Source organism: Perognathus longimembris, chromosome 2 (genome assembly GCF_023159225.1).
Source record: "Perognathus longimembris pacificus isolate PPM17 chromosome 2, ASM2315922v1, whole genome shotgun sequence".
NCBI classification, from domain to species: Eukaryota; Metazoa; Chordata; class Mammalia; order Rodentia; family Heteromyidae; genus Perognathus; species Perognathus longimembris.
Genome location: NC_063162.1, coordinates 142,481,896 through 142,502,385, shown reverse-complemented (window position 1 = coordinate 142,502,385; position 20,490 = coordinate 142,481,896). Strand labels below are relative to the sequence as shown.

Below are 20,490 nucleotides of genomic sequence, written 5' to 3'. Positions count from 1 at the left end.
GCCAAGGCACTTTGTCCAAAGCCTACCTAACTCAGATGGCTTTAAAAATACTTTGATGACATTCAGAAATGTTTTGTCAAGCCCTCTTTTACACTCTCACCAATGAGTGTTACTACTACTTCAATCTTGGCTAGTTCAATAGTTAGAAACCAAATCTCTTTTGCTTTTCTTAAAATGAGTTTACTATTTTATTGGCTGTATAATATTCCTTTTTAAGGGCAGTATCTATTATGTCCTTTGACAATGCAAATATATTCATTATTTATATGAAGCTGTCATGTGATAAACAGCCTGTCATATTCTGTGCAAACTTTGTGTTTAAAATAAGGATATCCCCTTAAATTCTTTAACTGCATTATGTTTAGGTGACTGATGAAAGACTTAAGCAACTTTTCTTTCCTTATTTTCATTTAAAACCTGTATTTTGCTAAGGTCTCCAGGAGTAGTGCTAGAATGTTCCTACCTCAGAAGAAATGTGGAGGTATGTTAACAATTCTTAGAAGACAACAAAACACCAAACAAACCACCAAAGACTGATCTGTGTATGCTCACATTCAGAGTTGTCAGCTTAATTTATTAATAAGCATATAACACTATATTCTCCTAGAGTGCTAGAGTGCCTGTAAATTCTGTTGAAACTGAGGCCAAGAAGCGCAATTCCTGTTTCCTTTTTCATAAGAATGCTAACTTTAAATAACATAAACACTCAAGATATATCTTATTCATTGGTTTTAAAACAATGAGACAGAGGGGGATTTTTAGTCACTTCAGGTAGAGTTCAAAAACCATTTACAAAAATCAGAGAAGTTGACTTTACCTGCCAGTCCTGGCGAGGGCACTGATGAATTTGGTGACTGAACCGCTCTGTTTGAGGGCGGTCTTGGCTGGGCCTGATCTGTAGTGGAATCCTTCCTTACCACCACAGTGTCCAGCAGCATAGTACTGGAACAATCAATCTCAAAAAAACAAAAAACAAAAAAACCATTTCAGCAGGGAAAACTGCTTTTAAACATTAAAAAGCCACTTTAATCTCTCTCTCTTTCTTTTTTTTTTTTTTTTTTTTTTGCCAGTCCTGGGCCTTGGACTCAGGGCCTGAGCACTGTCCCTGGCTTCTTTTTGCCCTGTTGGTATCAGCAGCCATTCGAGAGCCCTGCTGACTCCCCAGTTCCTACACTATGGGTGCCCCTTCCCCACTGGAGACTTGGGCTCCTACACTCAGTCCCATCCCTGGGGGCCAGTTCCCCACTAGCTACCCCCAAAGCCCAAGCCAAGGGTTGGGGGAAGGGCCGTCAGTTATATTAAGATTGTCATTATTGTTTTAAACAAAACAGAGCAGCATAAATAAAGGGTTATCTCAATTCAATCCCCCCCCCCAAACAAACAAACAAACAAACAAAAAGGAACAATACTTGCTGGGTGCTGGTGACTCATGCTCTAATCATAGCTACTTGGGAGACTGAAATCTGAAGATTGAGGCTTAAAGCCAGTCTAGGCAGGAAAGTCCAAGAGACTCTTATCTCCAAATAAGCAGCAAAATGCTAAGGGATAGTGCCTTGGCCCGGAGTTTAAGCCTAGCACCAGCACAAAAAAATTACTTAGTGTTTTAGAAGCAAATATTCCCTCATGCCTAAACATCAATTTTTGCAAGCATGTCTATGTGATTAAAATCCAGTTCAGATCTCTTATATCTATTGCTTTTCTCAAAAAGGATTCTATAAGAGAACCACATCTTACAGCATAATGCCATAGACTGTAGAGTATGTAACGAATCAACTTCTCGTTCATGCCCATAGACAGTTCTGCATTGGTCAGTATGATCTAGCAGAAAATGTCTGATTACTATTATACAACTTTTTTTAATTTCTATATCCTCATTTTATCAGTCTAGCTATTCAGTTCCCAGTCTACCCGCCTATACCTTTAACTTCTCTCCTTTCCCACTTTGGGAATCATCTAGAAAACTTTTAATGCCAGGGCCCTGATAATCTTTTGTATGTCTCAATGTTCATAACTTCGATTTTTGGTATAGTGTTTTTTTTAATGTTTCTAGAATGACTTCCAGAAACAAAGCCTTTTATCTTTTACTAAACCCAGATTCACTGACAATCTTCAGCAGAGTTTGTGAATACAATTTTTTGTGCATACTTACATCTGGAAGAGAAGGAAGATTGTAAGAGCCTCCTCCTACTGACGAATTCAAATCGATCATAGGTGAACCAAAGCCCTTTCCGTCGCAGCCTGCAGCACTGGTGATGGTGGGACTGGAAGGCGTTGAGGACGTGCTGCTGGCGGTGGAGGGGACGGCCTGCCCGCTGCTGACCTGCCACTAGAGGAGCAAGAAGGCAAGTTAAACAGGCTGCCCACCCTCAGGCGTAGGTGGTGAATTGCACCTGGTCACTCTTGCAGACACAAAACGTAGAGACAGTCTGCTGCGTGATTTCAATGATAATTTGAATGAAAGATACAGGGATGGGGACAGGTATGCGTGATTTTTAGTGATCTTGTCCAATAATATAAATAAATAGCACCAATTTGATTGCAGGAGTACTACAGTACATAGTCCTAGGAACTGGAGGGTTGAAAACATACTTTTGGGGGGGGGGGGAGGGGATCTATTTTCTTCTTTTTTGTGTGTGTGGTTCTGGGCTTGAACCCAGGGTTTTATACCTGTTAGACGTTTTCTTCATATGTATACCAGGCCACACCTCTGGCCTGTACACATACATTTTCTTCTATCCCTAACTGAAATATATGAAAATAATAAGCATAGGGTTTTACTCATCTTTGTTATTTTTTATATGAACAGTTAATTAAGCCAGGTTATCTTAGGAGCTGAGATGAAATACAAAACTATGGTAATGTCAGGCTTGCTGAAATATAGAAAGGTAAAGCATTCTGTGTGGTTGCCTTAAAATCTATAAAAAGAATTGGATGGCTTGATGGACACATGCATGGCTGGACAGGCATACAGAATAATATGTGGTGAAGCAAGCAGAACAAAATGTCCTCTTTGGAATTCTTCCCAGTTCTAGTATGTTTGAAAATTTTCATAATAAAATTTTGGGGGAAGGGGAAAAAAACTGCCAGTCACACTCATATTGTATGGATTATATTACAGACAGATCATGGCATTTTAATTTTTTTAAGAACTTAATCATATGCTTTGCTGTAAAAACTATACACAGAACCATATGAATGGGCTGTGAAGGTCATTTTACCCTCCTACCCACTTCTCATATCTCACCTCCATATATCCCATCCTCTCTCAAGAACAATTATATTTTCCCGTGTAACACACACACACACACACACACACACACACACACACACACACGAGCTAATGCCTCATAGAAGTTCTGTTTTTTCCTCACATGGTATATGTAGGTGATCATATATAGATTAGTATATATTTTCTTAGGATCTAAAAGTATTATTAGTTTGTGTGTCCTACTATTTGTTAAATTAATCTATTAAAACAAATTTCCTACTATATTTTTGTCTGATTTGTGTTTAGATTTTTAAATTTATTTATTTGTTTATTTATTTGCCAGTCCTGGGGCTTAGACTCAGGGCCTGACCACTGTTCCTGGCTTCATTTGGCTCAAGGCTAGCACTCTACCACTTGAGCCACAGCACCACTTCTGGCTGTTTTCTATATATGTGGTGCTGAGGAATAAAACCCAGGGCTTCATGTATACGAGGCAAGCACTCTTGCCACTAGGCCATATTCCCAGCCTGTGTTTAGATTCTTGGTCAGAAGATACTTAGGGGAAAAATTTAAGTATAACTGGAGAAAACGAAAAACTGAAAATAAACATAATTTAAGATTTAAAAAAATGGAGGTTGGGACCTATCTTATCTCTAATGATAAACTAGAAATAACTATCAACTTCTCAATATTATTTAAGAAACTTTGGGGGTGGAGGCATGGCTCCTGTGGTAAGTGCCTTCCAATGAATCTAATGGGTCAAATACCAAGTTCAAGTCCCAGTTTCAGATTAAAAAAAGAAACTTTGTTATACCAAAGCCAAACCAGGTATACACACAGACACAGTGCGTTTATACATTTGAAAATACTTTCTGGTGATTGAAATGTTGTGAAATTATAGAATATCATCCTCTAGTCTTGGTTAAAAAAAAAAAGAAATCAAAATTGGCCTACAAGCCTTCAGCTGGAAAGACTGTTGACTCAGACTATGAGATTTCAGAGTACCAGATGGCTTTTAAAAATAAAGTAAAATATAAAGAATAATTTTACCTGAAGATATTGGGAATATAAGTGAAAAATCATCAGATTCAATATACAACCTTACCAGATTAGACATGTTGCAAATTGAAATTGTACCGTGCTATTTGTTTCCAAGTCTTCCTGAAACATTCTGTGGAATACAACTTGGATTTGTTAGAATACTTGTCTTTGAAAACAATGTGCTCATCTACAAGTTTACACACCAGAACTGTGAAAGCTAATCCTTGGGATTGGATTATACTGAGCCTAGAGAACTGGCTTTGTTTTGCTTGTTGATCATAAAGCCCCGAGATGCTTTCTCTTACCTTAGTCTCTATGAGTCTATCTGTGATGAACTTTGTGGTTCACAGTCATTACAGAAAATGAGAAAAAGCAAGCTTACTCTTGTTCTCATTACCTACTGCTTGGTCTATAAACCCAATGTAATTGGAAAGAGGCAGAAACAGTGTAAGAAAATGAGAAGAGAGTAGATATACCTGTTTAATGGCTTGTTGAGCCAGGAAAGCCATTTGTAGGGGGTTGGGTTTTATTGCTTGGCGTGGTATACTCTGGCTTGGTGGGTACCTTGGTTGCTGAGGATGAGGAGGAAGAACTGGCCCATTGGGTTTAGGGTTGTGATTTTGAAAGTTTATCAAACGTGGAGGGGACTGCTAGAAAGAAGAAATTTAACCACTTCAGTAATAATTACATCATATAAAAATGTTATAGAGATCTTTTTTTTAATTAAATTTGAAAAAAATGACAGAAACCTTTCAACAGATGAATGAAATTATTATTACTACTAAGATTACAAAAATGGAGGAAGGTAGACTTTCAGAATGAGTGTAATCCATTTCTAAAAATGACTTTATTAAGAAAGAACCTTGGGAATGAGGTTATTATACCAAGATGAATGTAGGCCAAAGGGAAAGCAGATGAAGGTCTACTGGGTATCCTTCCAAATTCTGGACTGTATGTGCAAAGAACTTCTTGCTTCTGACCTCCTCAAATGAAGTGATGATGGAATAATAGTTGCTCACATCTACTGAGTTGTATAATGCCTAGCGTTGCTTTTGTGTGTATTGGTACCGGGCCTACCACTCTCGCTCGGCTTGCTTGCTCAGTGCTGACACTCTGTTGCTCACACCAGCCTTCTGGTCCAGCATTTACTTTGAAGATGGAGTCTTGTGGACTTTTCTGACTGGGCTGCTTTCAAACTCTACTTCTCCGGGTCTCAGACGCCTGAGTAGCTGGGATCACAGATATGAGCCTCACCAGCTGGCTCAGATATTGATCTAAGTGCCTAACATGTCATTCATTTACTCTTTATTTTTTTGTGCCCATCCCGAGATTTGAACTCAGAGCGCAGATGCTGCCCCTGAGCTCTTTTGACAAGGCTAGTGTTGTACCACTTGAGCCACAGCTCCACTTTTGACTTTTTGGTTAGATCTCAGCCTCCTGAGTAGCTAGGATTACAGGTGTGAGCCACAGGCTCCTGGTTACTCATTTACTCTCAGCAATAATCCTATGAGGTAGCATTCTTATTTTACATATAAGGAAATGGAGATAAAGAGAACTTAAGTAATTTGCTCAAGATTAATATAGTAAGGTATAAATCTTGGCTTTGGACAAATAGTCTAACTCCAAGGTCTTAACAGCTCATTCTTAATGAAAACAGTTGGTATTATTAATAACATTTAAAAGCAAAGGAATTTCTTTTCTTACTGAGCTCTGTCATTGAACCATATGATATGAATACCTTGGCTTTAAAAATGAGAACACTAAAGATGAGAAAGCTTAGGTAACTTGAAAAAAAATCAAACAGTTAGTAAAATGTAATATTAAAGCTTCAAATCAAATATACCCTGTCTTACCATTACCAAAATGTGTACTGGTTTTTAGCTAGCTGTTAAGATATTATAGTCCCCCAAAGAAAACAGATTTTGTGTTGGGTATAGTATGGCACTCCTGATAGCCCAGCACTTGGGAAATTAAGGTAAGAAGACTACGAATTGGAGGTCACCTTGGTATTATAGGAAGAACCTATTGCCACCTGTATTTATGGTCGGTATGATCTGCACAGCCAAAAAAAATAGACTTAACTGCTTATGTATAGGATTTCCCAATACACACATACAAACAAACTGGTAGGAAATGAAGAACATAGGGCAGCAGAACAGTGTAAAGTTTACAGGACAGGGTAAACTAATAGGTGAAATATACAGATATGGACATTTGGTAAGAAATGATGAAAAAGAATGGGAAAGAAGGTCTAGAAGGCATAGAAAAAGAAGTGTAGGTAAGGTAAGGGCCACTAAGGTGAAAACTTTTCTAACTGGGAAAGTCTGGCTGTATAGTAAAGTCTATCCCCTACATAAATAACATAAATTACTACTAAAATTGACAAATGGACAGTGAGATCAAAAGCAATCTGGAGAAAAGCAAGCTAAAGGCCCAGAGGTTACTTCTGTTAGCTGCTGTTTATTATATACATCACTCGCTTCACATAGTATTTATCAATTGTTTCAGTTCATTACTTTTTAGTGGAAAGGCAATTAGGTGAAATGATGAGTTTAACCCTGTTCTGGTTAATAAACTACTCTACTGTGTCTCAGATATTTAAGAACAATATTAACATATGCAAATGTTCAGCCTAGGCTCTTAATAAATGTTTGCTCCTTTCCACATTGAGCTTCAGAAAAACACTTGTACAATGTCATTCTATCCTCAAGTTTCCTAATTTCAACTCTGCCAGTGCTCCATGGTGTCTAAAGCACATACTTCCATGAACACTCACCAAAGATCTTTTAAGTTGTTTTCTACTACTTTCTGTAAAACTTGGGTTGAAACAAAGTTTAAAGCAGTTATGAAGCTGGGTGCCAGTGGTTCACATCTGTAATCCTAGCTACTTAGGAGGCTGAGACATGAAAATATGAAAATCATGGGTTGTGGCTTGAAGCCAGCCTGGGCAGGAAAGTTCCTGGGAGATTCTTTATCTCCAATGAACCACTCAAAAAGCTGTGGCTCAAAGTGGTACAGTGCTAGCCTTGAGCAAAAGAGCTCTGGGACAGCGCCAAGGCCCTGAGTTCAAGCCCTATAAAACCCACCAAACAAAACAGGTATGCTAGGATATAACTTGGATTTCACATGCATTCTTTATTAAATTGCTAGAAAGTCATGAACTTCAAATTCATCATTATACCTCAGGCCTTTATAGAAATGACTTAACAAAAAACCAGGGTCTAGTTGGGAATATAACTAATTGTAGAACACATACATGCTTTAGTATGTGTAAGACCCTTGGTCCCACCTCAGCACCAGAGAAAAAACACTACTGGTGCCCATAACTTTAGTGAGGGTTGAGGGTCCTATGAAAACCATTAAAAAAAAAGTATGCCATTTAACTGCATTCTCCATAAACAGCAATATTACAGCTGGGGATGAGTGGATGCCTGTATGAATAAATTCTGAGCTAATAGCAAGTACAAGGCCTCAGTTCAAACCCCTGTACTGCCAGAAACAAAAATAGAAACCAAACCAAATTCTGGCCTGTTTTGTTGTTGAGAGTAAGAATACTTATCCTAGGTCTTTTAAATCCTATTCCATTTTATTTGTGTCATATATCACAACTACTTTAACTCTTTTGCAGAAACAGGTAGAATGTAAGTTAAAGAAAAAAGTAATGGAGAATGAGGATTTCTGAATTAAGACTTGTGGATGGGATATTTGCTCAGAAATAAAGCTTGAAGACGTTAAGATTCTAAAGAACCATATTCCTGCCCTTTTCTATTCAGATTCCATTTTGTCCCAGTTTCTAAGATGCAATGTGATTTTTCTAAGCACTGTTTTTCCAGAGACAACTGGTCCTTGAAGTATGAGCCATTCTGAAGCACTGACATAGGAATTACAGGTACACAGCTTTTCCAACCAACAACAGGTATGGGTTCTTTGGGAAAATAAACTATCTCCCATGCGAACTAGAAGGTAATAAACAGCAGATGAAAATGGATGCACCAACTAATTTTTAAGTTGTACTTATTGATAATTCGGTGTTAAGTGAGGGATTCCTAGTGTGGTAAATCCTATACTTAAATTAAAGATGGCAGACGTGTTGGTTATTGAAGGTTGAGCACAATTATACTACAATTATCTAAGTTAGGACAGGCCTGCTTCCAAATTTACCTGATGAGAGATGGAAGGTTGCTGGATGGGCCCCTGCATTCTAGGGTTTGGTAAACCCACAGGTGCTGGCCTCCGTTGCACCTGTTGCCTCTGAGCCATTACCTGTTGCTGCATATGCTGGAGTCGTAACTGAGCTAGGCTGATCTGTGTTGGAAACTTGGATAACTGGTTTGAAGGTAAACCACCTGATGACTGTGCATTCTGTTCCACCACAGGATTCTGCTTAGGCATTTGTGGCTGGCTCTCTTTATCTTCAATTACTAAAGAACCTAATTAAAGAGAAAAGAGCATAGGATAAAGGGTTTTTGGTATTTTTTTTAAAAGACTGGTGAAATGTCACATTTTATATGGATATCTTTGCTATACTTAATTACCAAGGAACTTTCTGATCCTAGGACTGCTGTGAACTCTTAAAAAACAAGAGAGAAGTTCAAAGAAGTTTTATTTGTACAGATTCTATCAACCAAATTTACCATATGAAAATGAGATTTTACAAAAAATTACTAATTTAACTTGTTAAAAAGAATAGTTAAGTCAGAGTAACCTTTTTTTTTTTAATGAAAAAAAATATTGAAAATATATTCAGTGAAGAGTGGCTTCTTTTTTTGTCCTGGTACTGGGGCTTGAACTCAGGGCCTCCCACGCTCATCATGGCTTTTTTTGCTCAAGGCTGGAGTGGCATTTAAAAATTTAAATGACTGGCTTAAGAGCTAAATTATCATGTGTTTACCATACAACCTATTGTCTATACTAAAAGATATGACGAAAATCTGATCTCACACAGATATGCAGTTGGAAAGGGAATCTGACTATTTCTTCTTTTTTGCCAGTCCTGGGGCTTGAACTGAGTGCTCAGGCCTGAGCACAGTCCCTGGCTTCTTTTTGCTCAAGGCTAGCACTCTACCACTTGAACCACAGCACCACTTTGGGCTTTTTCTGTTTATATGGTACTGAGGAATTGAACCCCAGGCTTCATGCATGCTAGGCAAGCACTTTACCACTAATCCACAATCCCAGCCCCGAGAGCTACTATTTCAAACATACAAAGCTAATGTTGGTTCTAGAAATAAAATCTAGAGTATGTCTGATTTTTTTTTTTTTTACAATCCTACATTTTTTTCCCACCATTTCAATGCTAGCTCTGGGCTGGGATGCAGCTCAGTGGCAAAGCGCTTGCTTAGCAAGTGCAATGTCCTGGGTTTGATCCTCAGCACCAAAACAGAAAAGACAAAACAAAAAAGTTAAAAATGATGCTAGCTCTCATAATGAATGGTTTCCAACTACAGTTTTAGAGCTTATGAGTATCTAGTGGCTTTATAACTTCAATAGCAGAGATGTATTTCTGATTTACTAAGCATTCATTCTAAACAAAAGTGTAGCTATCATTTATTAAAAACTTACTGTGCATTTGGTGCTGTGACAGATAGGTGTACATGCTATTTGTAAAAGGAAATGTTGAATAGTAAAGGGATCTAAGATTTAGAGACTGAAAGATTTATCAAAAGTCCCCAAAACATTAACCAAATATTCATCAAGTGCAATGGTTTTTACTAGCAACATTTCTCAAAAGCCATGGATAAACAAAAGTTTGAAATCTACTCTCCATCACCTCTCCTTTTCGGGAGATTTACAAGGTATAAACTTCATTGTAAATAAAATTACTAAGCTGTAGGAGGTGGACAAATATAGTCAAAATTCAAGACATGTATGTGAAAAAGAAGTGGGAACCCATGTGCCTGGTGATGGAAGGTGGGAGAACGATGTTAGGCTTGACGGATCAAGTTTCACTCTACACACATAAATGCAAACGCTACATTGTAACTCCCTTGTATAATCATCTGAAGTCATTTTTTTTTTAAATTACTAAGATGTAAATGACAGCTATGTTAATTTTTTAGTGCTTAATTTTTGTGAGCCAGCGTCTCATTATGTATCTCCGGTCTATCTCCAACTCAGTTATGTAACACAGGCTGGAGTGAAAATTTGTGATCTTCCTGCTTAGCTTCCAGGTGCTGGGATGCCAGGTGTATGCCAGCATGCTTGATAAATCGGTTTTCACAAACTCATTTAACTCATTTATCCTGTTCTGTTTTTAACTATGCAGATTCACCTAAAACTATATTCATTTTACATAAAGTTTAAATAGAATTCTTAGATCTATAATGTATTTAACATATTAAAACTGACAATGCTTTAAGCACATACACCGTTAGTGCAGATTTACTGTGTGTGTGGCAGTCTCAGTACGGAAGAATGCATAGTAGTATGGTAGGGTGTGGTAACCAAAGAGTTATATACATGCTTTGTATTTCTGAAGCTGCTTCATCACTTTGGTAAGGAAGGTGTAGGCTGCCTACTATCAATAGGCTCATGTCTATATATACTTCTAAAACTGGCCTGCAGGGGTCTCTTTATCACCTCTACTTCAAATATTCTTTTTGTTCTTCCCTTGAATGGAAGAGATCTGTATGAATGTAAGTCTATTTCTTCCTTTCCTAGCATGTTCCAGGAGCACTGGGCCTCTCTCCAGCCATGTTTTTTTCTTTTCTTACACAGAATCTAGCCTTAGGGATGAGACTGCAGCCATCTTTGATGATTCTGAAGCAAGTCAATGAATCTAAAAACATGTTACCAAAGGGAATACTGGTTTTTTATGTACAAACAATGCATAAGGAATTTTTGTTTTTGTTACTTCCCTGTGAAGAATTAAGGAGGCAAAAAAAGACTGGTTTAACTCAGCAAATAGCACAAGAAAGCAAAAGGGATAACTTCCTGCTGAACTGCTTGCAAAGATATTCTAACTCCTAATCATCATCAGTCTGTGATTATTTAATGAGCTCTAATTCTTAGGATCTGGATACTTTACTGTATATTTCAATTAGGTACACAAACACACAAATACCCATTTATAATTATTAGGCAAACTCTTCCCTAAATAAGATAAAGCCATTGAACCATTTGGTGATTCACAAGTGGACCTAAAGAAAAGCTGAGAACAGTATGAGCGATGATATTTTAGCAGAAAAGGTTCAATATACAACAACAACAACAACAACAAAACTCTGGGTTGGGGAGATGGCTGAGTGGTAGGGCACTTGTTTTGCATGTGCAAGGCTCGGGGGCTTGGATTCCCAGGACCACAAAATATATATTTTTAAATGTAAAAAAGTCCCTTATGCACAATCTAGAGGCAGACTGTTTGATAAATCTAGAGGAAAAAAAATACAAACAAGATTCTATGAGGTCGGAGGGTAACCCTCTTAAATTCCTATACCTACCCTGTAAGTCAATATAAGTATCTTCATATCACCGAAATATGTTTATGTACATGCACATTTGTTTCTATAGACAGTCATTAATCATATACTGGGGAAAAAAAGCATGTCTTTTAAAAAAAGTTAATGGAAACAAAGTGTGGGAGAAAATGCACATAAAGACCTACCTAAGTTGATAATATTCTGGGCCCAGAAACTTGGGTCACAGTGAAACTGGATGGTGTTATTTGTCACGGGGGAAGCATCACACCTGGCACGAAGGAGGTGCCGCAGCCGGTACGTAATCTAGAAGAAGCACAGAGACAAACAAGTGAACATCAGCATCTTTATCAGGAGAATAATGCATCATGTCCCAGTGAAGATCTAAAAACGTTCACTTCTATGTGTATGCCAACACACAATAAGCAACTGTAAGAAGCTTATAAAGTGGCTATGCAACATAATTTTCTTCTCCAAACACATTACATTTTGAAGTACATCCTCAGGTGCTAAGTTAAGAGTTTTTTAAGTTAAGTAGGTGTTACAAAGAGCCATCTTTGAAACTTGTTATACGACACTCCTTGCTTGTCTCCCATGAACATCTCTAATGTCCCATCCAGCCTTGGAAGATTTCACTTCTTGGCTTACTAACATCATCATCTCCAGCATAACCATCACAATTCTGATTTCAATATCCAACTACATGATCCTTCTCTGTCATTCCATTTCATTTTCCTTCCCGATTATTCAATATCTAACTTAAGTCCCAGGACAATCAATCATTTTCTTGCATGAAACCTTATTTCCTTTCTCAACTATATATCCTTTTTCTCCACTTTCATGAACCTTTTCCCCACAGAAAACATAATGAAGCACCCCACACTGATTAAGTCTTCCTGCTTGAATATAAATGGACTGATGCAGCAAGCGACCTCACTTTAAATAACTTTATTTATTTAAGGCACACTCTTAAGGCTATCATATGACATTCTGTTGGTTCATTCACTTTTCTACTTTCTCCTGAGTCACTATTACCTAACTTCCTTTTTCTTGTGAAATTTTTGGCATCCTCCCCAAACCCATTCTTATACTCAGCTTGCTTAGTATTTCATTGAGAAAAAAGGAGCAGGAACCTTCTTGTGATTCATCTTCAAATTCCCATCAGCTTGAGTACTCCCCCTCCTCCAACACCAAATTTTCCCCTTTTTTTGGTGGGGGGGGGGGGGATAGCCATCACCAGCTTTAACTTCTTCCAGCTAAAAACAAAACCACTAGCCAGGCACTGGTGACTCACACTTGTAATCCTAGCTACTCAGGAGGCTGAGATCTGAGGATCACAGTTTGAAGCCAGCCTGGGCAAGAAAGTCTGTGAGATTCTTGTCTCCAATAAACTATTCTTAACAGCCAGAAATGATGCTGTGGCTCAAGTGGTAGATACTTGAGCACAAAGAGGCTCAGGGACAGAGCCTGGACCCCGAGTTTGAGCCCCAGTCGGCAAAAACAAAAGAACAAACAAACAAACCCCCAAACCCACTGTCCTGAGCTTCTATCAACTGCCCTGTATATAAATGTAACAGAATCTTCAAAAGACTCACACACACACACACACACACACACACACACACACACACACACACACACACACAGAGTCTACCATTCATTCTTGCCTAAAACCATTATACACAGGCTTTCTGGGGCTCCACCTGCTCCCATGGGGCAGGTAAACTATAATGGTATAATTTCTTCCTAATTTCACTAAGCTGGAGGAATACATATAGGTTCCAAAGTCAAAATTATTTTTGAACTCTCCCCTTGAGCTAAAAAAAAAAATAATAAAAAATAAAGGCTTGGGTTCCCATTCCCCTTGCTGCATTGTATAACCTGTCTCCACTGTGGGTGCTTTCTCCTCTTCAGTACCTCCATAAGCACGGATGCCTCAAGGCTAAGCATTTCTAATTTTTCTTCCAGACTCCTCTATTTTCAGCAATCTCATCTAGTCTCATGGTTCAAATGCTTTTAAACTTCTCTGAACTCCCATTTCTAAATTGCTTACTCAGGATCTACACCTGATAGGCATCCCAAATCTACCTATCTAAAAGGGAACTCATTTAAGGGTTGTTTTGTGTGTGTCACACTACTGGCCTTGCAATCTTGATGGACTTTTTTTTGCTCACAATGGCGCTCTACCACTTGAGCCATACTTCCACTTTCAGCTTTTTGCAGGTTAATAGGCATTAAGAATGACGGATTTGTCAGAAAAAGAACAACTCTCCTTCTTTGTGCAAAAAGCTCAGGGCCAAAACCCAGACCTCGAGTTCAACCCTCATGAATGGCACAGAAAAGGAGGAGGAAGAGTAGAAGGGGAAGGGGTAGGGAAAGGGGGGGAGGGGGAGGAGGAGGAGGAAGAGGAGGAGAGCTTGGAAGTGGTCCTTCTTTTTCTATCTTATGCAACAGTTTGAGAAGTTACCTCTATTTAAGCCTTGTAAATTTAGCAGTGAATCTGGTTCCAGGCTTCTAGCTTTATTAATTTCAACTTCATTCTCTCTCTCTCTCTCTCTCTCTCTCTCTCTCTCTCTCTCTCTCTCTGTGTGTGTGTGTGTGTGTGTGTGTGTGAAGGAGGCTGGAATGGGATTTAAACTAGGGGCTCCACATTTGCTTGGCTTTCTTACTCAAAACTGGCACTCTGCAACTTAAGCCACATCTGCAGTCTAGCTTTCTGTTGTTACTTGTTTTGAAGATGGATGGGCTGGGAATATGGCCTAGTGGCAAGAGTGCTTAAAGATGGAGCCTCTTGCACATTTCTGCCTTGGTAGCCTTCAAACCATAATTCTCCAGTCAGTCTTTTGAGTAGGTAGGATGACTAGTTTGAGCTACCAGTGTCAAATTTTCTTGTTTCTGTGGATCTTTTTAGATTTGGTAGAGCATAAAATGTTAAATTTATTTAATCTAGATTTTCTAATTTATTAGTTCAAAAATTCCTTATCCATGTTTCAGATCTCAGTAATGTGTTATAACATCCCCATTTGCATTTCTAATTTTACCAATTTGTTCTCTTATTAGCCTAGATAAGGGTCTGCTAATATTTTATTTTATTTTTTACAAGTTCTGGAATTTGGACTCAGGGCTTCGAACTCTGCATGCTGTTCACTGCTGATGTTCTACCACTTGACCCACATAGGCCTCCAGCTTACCTTTTCAAATAATTAATTCCTTGTTTCATTGACTATTCATAGCATTTTAGTTGTAATTAATTTCAGCTATTTCCTTCTAACAGTTGGCTTGATTTTGTATTTTTAAGACATTCAGACACAGCCACTAGTTGAGACGTATTTATTTATTTTTCCATTTAATGGCTCTTTGAAACAGAATCTTGCAGTACGTTCCACAGTGGCCTGGAACTCAAGATCCTTCTCCTCTGTCTCTTGTATGTTACAGTTGTGCAGAATCATATCTGGCTTTTCTTTTGAGTTTTGTTTTTTTTAATGTAGGATCTCAAGCAATAAACCTCAAGTGGCTGAGATCTTAGGATCAAGGTTCAAAGCAAATCAGAACAGACAAATCTGTGAGACACATCTTCAATAACCATCAAAAAGTCAGAATTAGAGGCATGGCTAAAGTGCCAGAGCTCTGGCCTTGAACAAAAAAGTATGAGGTCTTGAGATCAAGCCCCAGTATTGGCACCAAAACAAAAACAAACGGCTTTTGTGGATCGCATAGATTGTGATATGTGTTTCTAATCGCACTGGATTCTAGAAATATTTAAATTATCTCTGATCTCTTCTTTTGAATGACCCATTGATCATTCAAAAGTCTACTTTCCAATCTCAACATGTTTGTAACTTTTTCTTGGTGTTGATTCTGGTAAATTTATTCCATTGCACTCTTGATAAAATATAAGAGATGACTATAGTTATTACTGCATTGATAAGACTTGCTTTGTGGCCTAAAATACAATCTATTTTGGAGAAAAATTCCATGAGCTGGATAGAAGACTCCACTAGATCTATAGTATGTTTAGCTGTAAAGTGTCTTCCTGGGTAATCTGTCTAGATGACCTAGGCATATTAGTTAGAGTTTGGTATTTATTAAGTTACCCAGTATTATTGTATTGGAGCCTATCTATCACTTGATGTCCATAAAGTATAGCCACAGAAACACACAATCTTTAGGCCTTTAGAAGGATTGTTCCTACAATTAATATGTGGTTAACTGTTTTTTGTATCTCCTCACTAATTGTGGCTTTAAGTACAGAGTATTCAATATGATTATAGATTCTGCTGCTTGACTTTCTTAGAGAAAGTTTGGAATATCATTTGCCACTGTTTAATCAGCTTATTTTTCTTTTTTTTTTTTCCTTTGGTGCTAGCACTGGTGCTTGAACTCAGGGTCTTAGCTTTTTTTTTGTTAAGGCTGGTACTCTACCATTTGAGCCAATATCTTCACTTCCAACATTTGGGGGTTAGTTAAGTATAAAGAGTCCATGTGACTTTGAACTATGATTCTCAGATTTCAGCCTCCTTTGTATCTAGGATTATAGGTGTGAGCAACCAATGCCAAGTTGTTTCATTTTCTTTTATTCTTTTAATGTTTAGGGTGTTTTTCTTTTTTTAATCCAGCCACAATTTGTCTTTGGTTGGAGAATTAAACCCATTTACAGTCAAAATTACTATTCATTGGTATCATTATTTCTGCATTTGGTTATTTTTCTAATGTTTGACTCTTTTTCTCTCACATTTCCTTATAGTAGTATTTATTCCTTTTTGTACTCTCATGGTTTTATTTATCTTCCTCTTCTCTGTGTAGGATTTCTTTAAATATCTCTGCAATGCTGGCTCAGTGGTTAAAAATTTTGTTAGTTTATCTTAGAAGGCTCTTAGCTTTCCATTCAACTTTGGAAAATAACTTTGTTGAATACAGCAATATAGGTTGGTAGTTTTCTTCTTTTAAGAGTTTAAAATATATCATTCCATGTCCTTGCAGATTTTATTTTCTTTAAAGAAATGTATTGGGACTATAATAGGTTTGTTTTATATATGACTTGGCACTGTAGTTTGATGCAGGGAGGTACTTTTCTAGTCATGACTGCTTGTGGTTCTAAATATCCCCTATACTCAAATGCCTATGTCCCAAAAAGTTAGGAAAATTTCTGAATATATTTTCCAGGTCTTTAGTCCTATACCTCAGTGCTCTTGCATACAGTAAAAATTTGTTTTCATCTCTGCAACCAACTCCAAAAGTCTCAAATGTTGTATTGATAATTTCTTACTTTTCTTTATTAGTGTGAAACAGTAATTAACTAACACAGTACTCAAGCTTTATTTATTTATTTTAATTCTGCTTGATCTGGCCACTTGTAAGGCTTTCACTGAGTTTTTATTTTTTTAATTAGATTTAATGAACTTTTCATTTCCAAGATTTGTTTCATGGATCTGGAAATGTGGCTTAGCAGTAGAGTTTTTGCCTAGCATGCATGAAGCCCTGGGTTCGATTCCTTCGTACCACATACACAGAAGGCTCTGTAGTTCAAAAGTGGTAGAGTGTTAGCCTTAAGCACAGAGAGGCTCAGAGACAGAGCTCAGGCCTTGAGTTCAAGCCCCAGGACTGGCAAAAAAAAAAAAAATTAAGTAACATGACAAATGTTTAGAATTACACCCAGTCACACTATAGGTAATCAGTAACTATTTTGCTATTACTTATTATTAAGTTCAACTGATGTGATGTACAAACAGGAGAGTAGCAGGTCAAAACTGAAGGTACATTTAAACCATGGTATTTTTAAAAAACAAAATATTTTGATTGCTGGGTGCTACTCAGGAAGCTGAGATCTGAGGATGGTGGTTCAAAGCCAGCCCTGGGTAGGCAAGTCCGTGAGACTCTTATCTCCAATTAACCACCAGAAAACCGAAGTGGCCACTATGGCTCAAATGATAGTGTGTTAGCCTTCAGCTGAAATGCTCAGGGACAGTGCCCAGGCCTAGAGGCCCCCTGATTGCCCCTCCCCGAAAAATAAATTTTGATCAATTAAAATTTGGAATAGATAAAAACAACACTTAAACAAAAACCAACAAATAGCTACATGTGGGTTTTTTGTTTTGTTTTCTTTTTGTGAGACAGGGTTACTTACTTAATATGTTATCCTTGCTGGTCTTGAATTCCTGAACTCAAGTGCTACTCCTCCCAAAGCCTTCTTGTGTTGTTAAGACTAGAGGCATGCACCACTATGGCCTGCCCATTTCTTAATTTTTAAGCAACCCAATGACTCTGCTATTCTAGCGAGTCCATTATAGAACCTAAGCACCATACTTCATCTTACCAGTCTCTTGCTGTAAAGTAATGCTGTACTGCTGCCACTGGAAACTGCCCATTTAGAAAAATGCATGACATGTTCCAACTGCTTAGAAAGTCCAGCCACTTCCTGTTGTTGCTGCATAAGTTTCATGCGATGGTCCTTTGCAAGGCTCTAAAAAGAAGAAAATAGTTTTAATCTGTGTGCATGACATTCACCGGTCATTTTCAGGTCACTGAATTGGCAACCACACAGACTATGAGCTCAAATAATAGCAGGCAGAGATGATGGGCATTGGTGACTCATGCTTCTAAAAAATCGTAGCTATCTTAGTTATTCAGGAGGCTGAGATCTGATGATCAAGGGTCAAAGCCAGCCCAGGCAGAAAAGTCTCCGGGAGACTCTTATTTCCAATTAATCACTCAAAATTGGGAAGTGGCATGTGGCTCAAAGCGTTAAGAGTGCTAGCCTTGAGCAAAAGCGCTCAAGGGACAGTGCCCACGCCCTGTGAGTGCCCGGGCCCTGAGTTTAAGCCCTGCAACTGACCAACCAACCAACAAAAAAAACCCTGAAATGTTTTTTCCTTTAGTGTGAAGGTTTGCTTTCTGTATAACAAAAAGTCTACTCTCCACACATTTTCAGCCCTTGGTTTTGGTTTTACACATTATGGACATTAGGGTCTGTTAATGTATCTTGCTACACAGAAAATGGACAAAAGTATGGATTCTTTATAATAAATATTAAATTTACTATTCACAGATAAAATGGATGTGCCAAATAGGGCAATGAAAACTGGAGTCCATCTGGGTTATTTTAAAGGTTGCTACTCAACAAGTTTATTCTTGACCTGACAAAGAAAGGGAAAAGGAATAGGGCTTTCTACCAGCTCAGCCAAATTTAAAATGTTTAATAGAAATAAATATAAGGGTTGTATTCCAAAATGGATTTAACTTTTCATTAAAGAATGAACCTAGATATGTATACTATTCAGTTCCAAATTAGGAAAATGCATATGAATTAAATTCTATTAGCCATTTAAGGGACTAAAAACAGTCAATGAATGTTTTTGTCAATCTAAGTTTAGAGGGAAGGTAATTTACCAATTATGCCATTCCTGATATTTGTGAGACATAAATGTTTCTTAGGAAAAACTGTAGTGGAAATAAAAATCTGTTGTAAACAGAAACTATAGTTTTTCTTCTCTGAGGTAACAACTTTTTGAGCCTTAGCAAAAAAAATTGGTTATAGGGCTGGGAATGCAGCTTACTTGTAGAGTGCTTGCCTACCATGCATGAAGCCCTGGGTTTGATTCCTTAGTACCAAATAAACAGAAAAGGCGAGAAGTGGTGCTGTGGCTGAAGTGGTAGAGTGGTAGCCTTGAGCAAAAAGAAGCTCAGGGACAGTGCTCACTCAGGCCCTGAGTTCAAGCCCCAGGACTGACAAATAAATAAAGCTGGTTATATTTTTGCCTTAAATATTTGCCCTAAAAGAAAAATTTGAGGGCTGGGGATATGGCCTAGTGGCAAGAGAGCTTGCCTCGTATACATGAGGCCCTGGGTTCGATTCCCCAGCACTACATATACAGAAAACGGCCAGAAGTGGCGCTGTGGCTCAAGTGGCAGAGTGCTAGACTTGAGCAAGAAGAAGCCAGGGACAGTGCTCAGGCCCTGAGTCCCCAGGACTAGCCAAAACAAAAAAACAAAAAAACAAAAAAAAAAAAAAAAAAGAAAAATTTGAATCAAGATAGATAGAAAAAATAGAGGCACATTATATATGTACACTGAAAATTATAGTCAAAGTAAAAATAATACTGATAGCCAAGTCTATCTTCATAAATTTTACTGGTTTATTTATCTGTTTTTAGAGTTCTTCAAGTGATTTTGATATAATGTTTGGAAAGTAGTGTATGGATTACTAATCTCTATGGAAGCAAACCAAAGTGACATCTGTTAAGAGCCTTGAAACCTTCAAATTCTTCTTTTCGTGTCTCTTCTTGCAAACAGAATACAAAAATCCTGCAGAACTTTAATAACAGATACTATAAACGGGGTCTCATTCCTTCTGTTCAAAGTATTTTTTATAGATTATTCTTTTTTTTTTTTTTTGGCCAGTCCTGGGCCTTGGACTCAGGGCCTGAGCACTGTCCCTGGCTTCTTCCCACTCAAGGCTAGCACTCTGCCACTTGAGCCACAGCGCCGCTTCTGGCCGTTTTCTGTATATGTGGTGCTGGGGAATCGAACCTAGGGCCTCGTGTATCCGAAGCAGGCACTCTTGCCACTAGGCTATATCCCCAGCCCCATAGATTATTCTTAATCTTTATTTCCTATATAGCTAAATAAGTCATGGGAATAACTTTCTAAGAAAGTCCTTATAATTTGGTCAATTATGAAATAAAGATGTCTTATTTTCCCTCAATTCTGCAACTACTAGGATTCCTTTATTCTCTTCTCATTTTAAACTACTTCTTGATTAAATTCCCCCTGCATCAACATACTCAGAGAATATTTATAAGCTAATGTGCACCATGTACAAAGCTGTAA

The 20,490-nt window shown here is 37.9% G+C and overlaps 1 protein-coding gene across 5 annotated transcripts in view; it reads right to left on the bottom strand.

Annotated features, from left to right (window-relative positions):
- Nucleotides 1-20,490, bottom strand: part of Trim24 (tripartite motif containing 24) — an 86,805-nt gene that overhangs the window by 12,162 nt on the left and 54,153 nt on the right. Inside the window, exons 7-12 of one of the 5 annotated variants that reach the window (XM_048340288.1) lie at nucleotides 17,978-18,124; nucleotides 11,853-11,970; nucleotides 8,411-8,679; nucleotides 4,726-4,899; nucleotides 2,150-2,326; nucleotides 818-956 (exon numbers count right to left, since the gene is read on the bottom strand). In XM_048340288.1, coding sequence (XP_048196245.1) covers nucleotides 818-956; nucleotides 2,150-2,326; nucleotides 4,726-4,899; nucleotides 8,411-8,679; nucleotides 11,853-11,970; nucleotides 17,978-18,124 — 1,024 coding nt within the window. The remainder of the gene's footprint in view (nucleotides 1-817; nucleotides 957-2,149; nucleotides 2,327-4,725; nucleotides 4,900-8,410; nucleotides 8,680-11,852; nucleotides 11,971-17,977; nucleotides 18,125-20,490) is intronic. The other 4 variants (XM_048340289.1, XM_048340290.1, XM_048340291.1 and 1 more) reach the window with 4 other exon arrangements.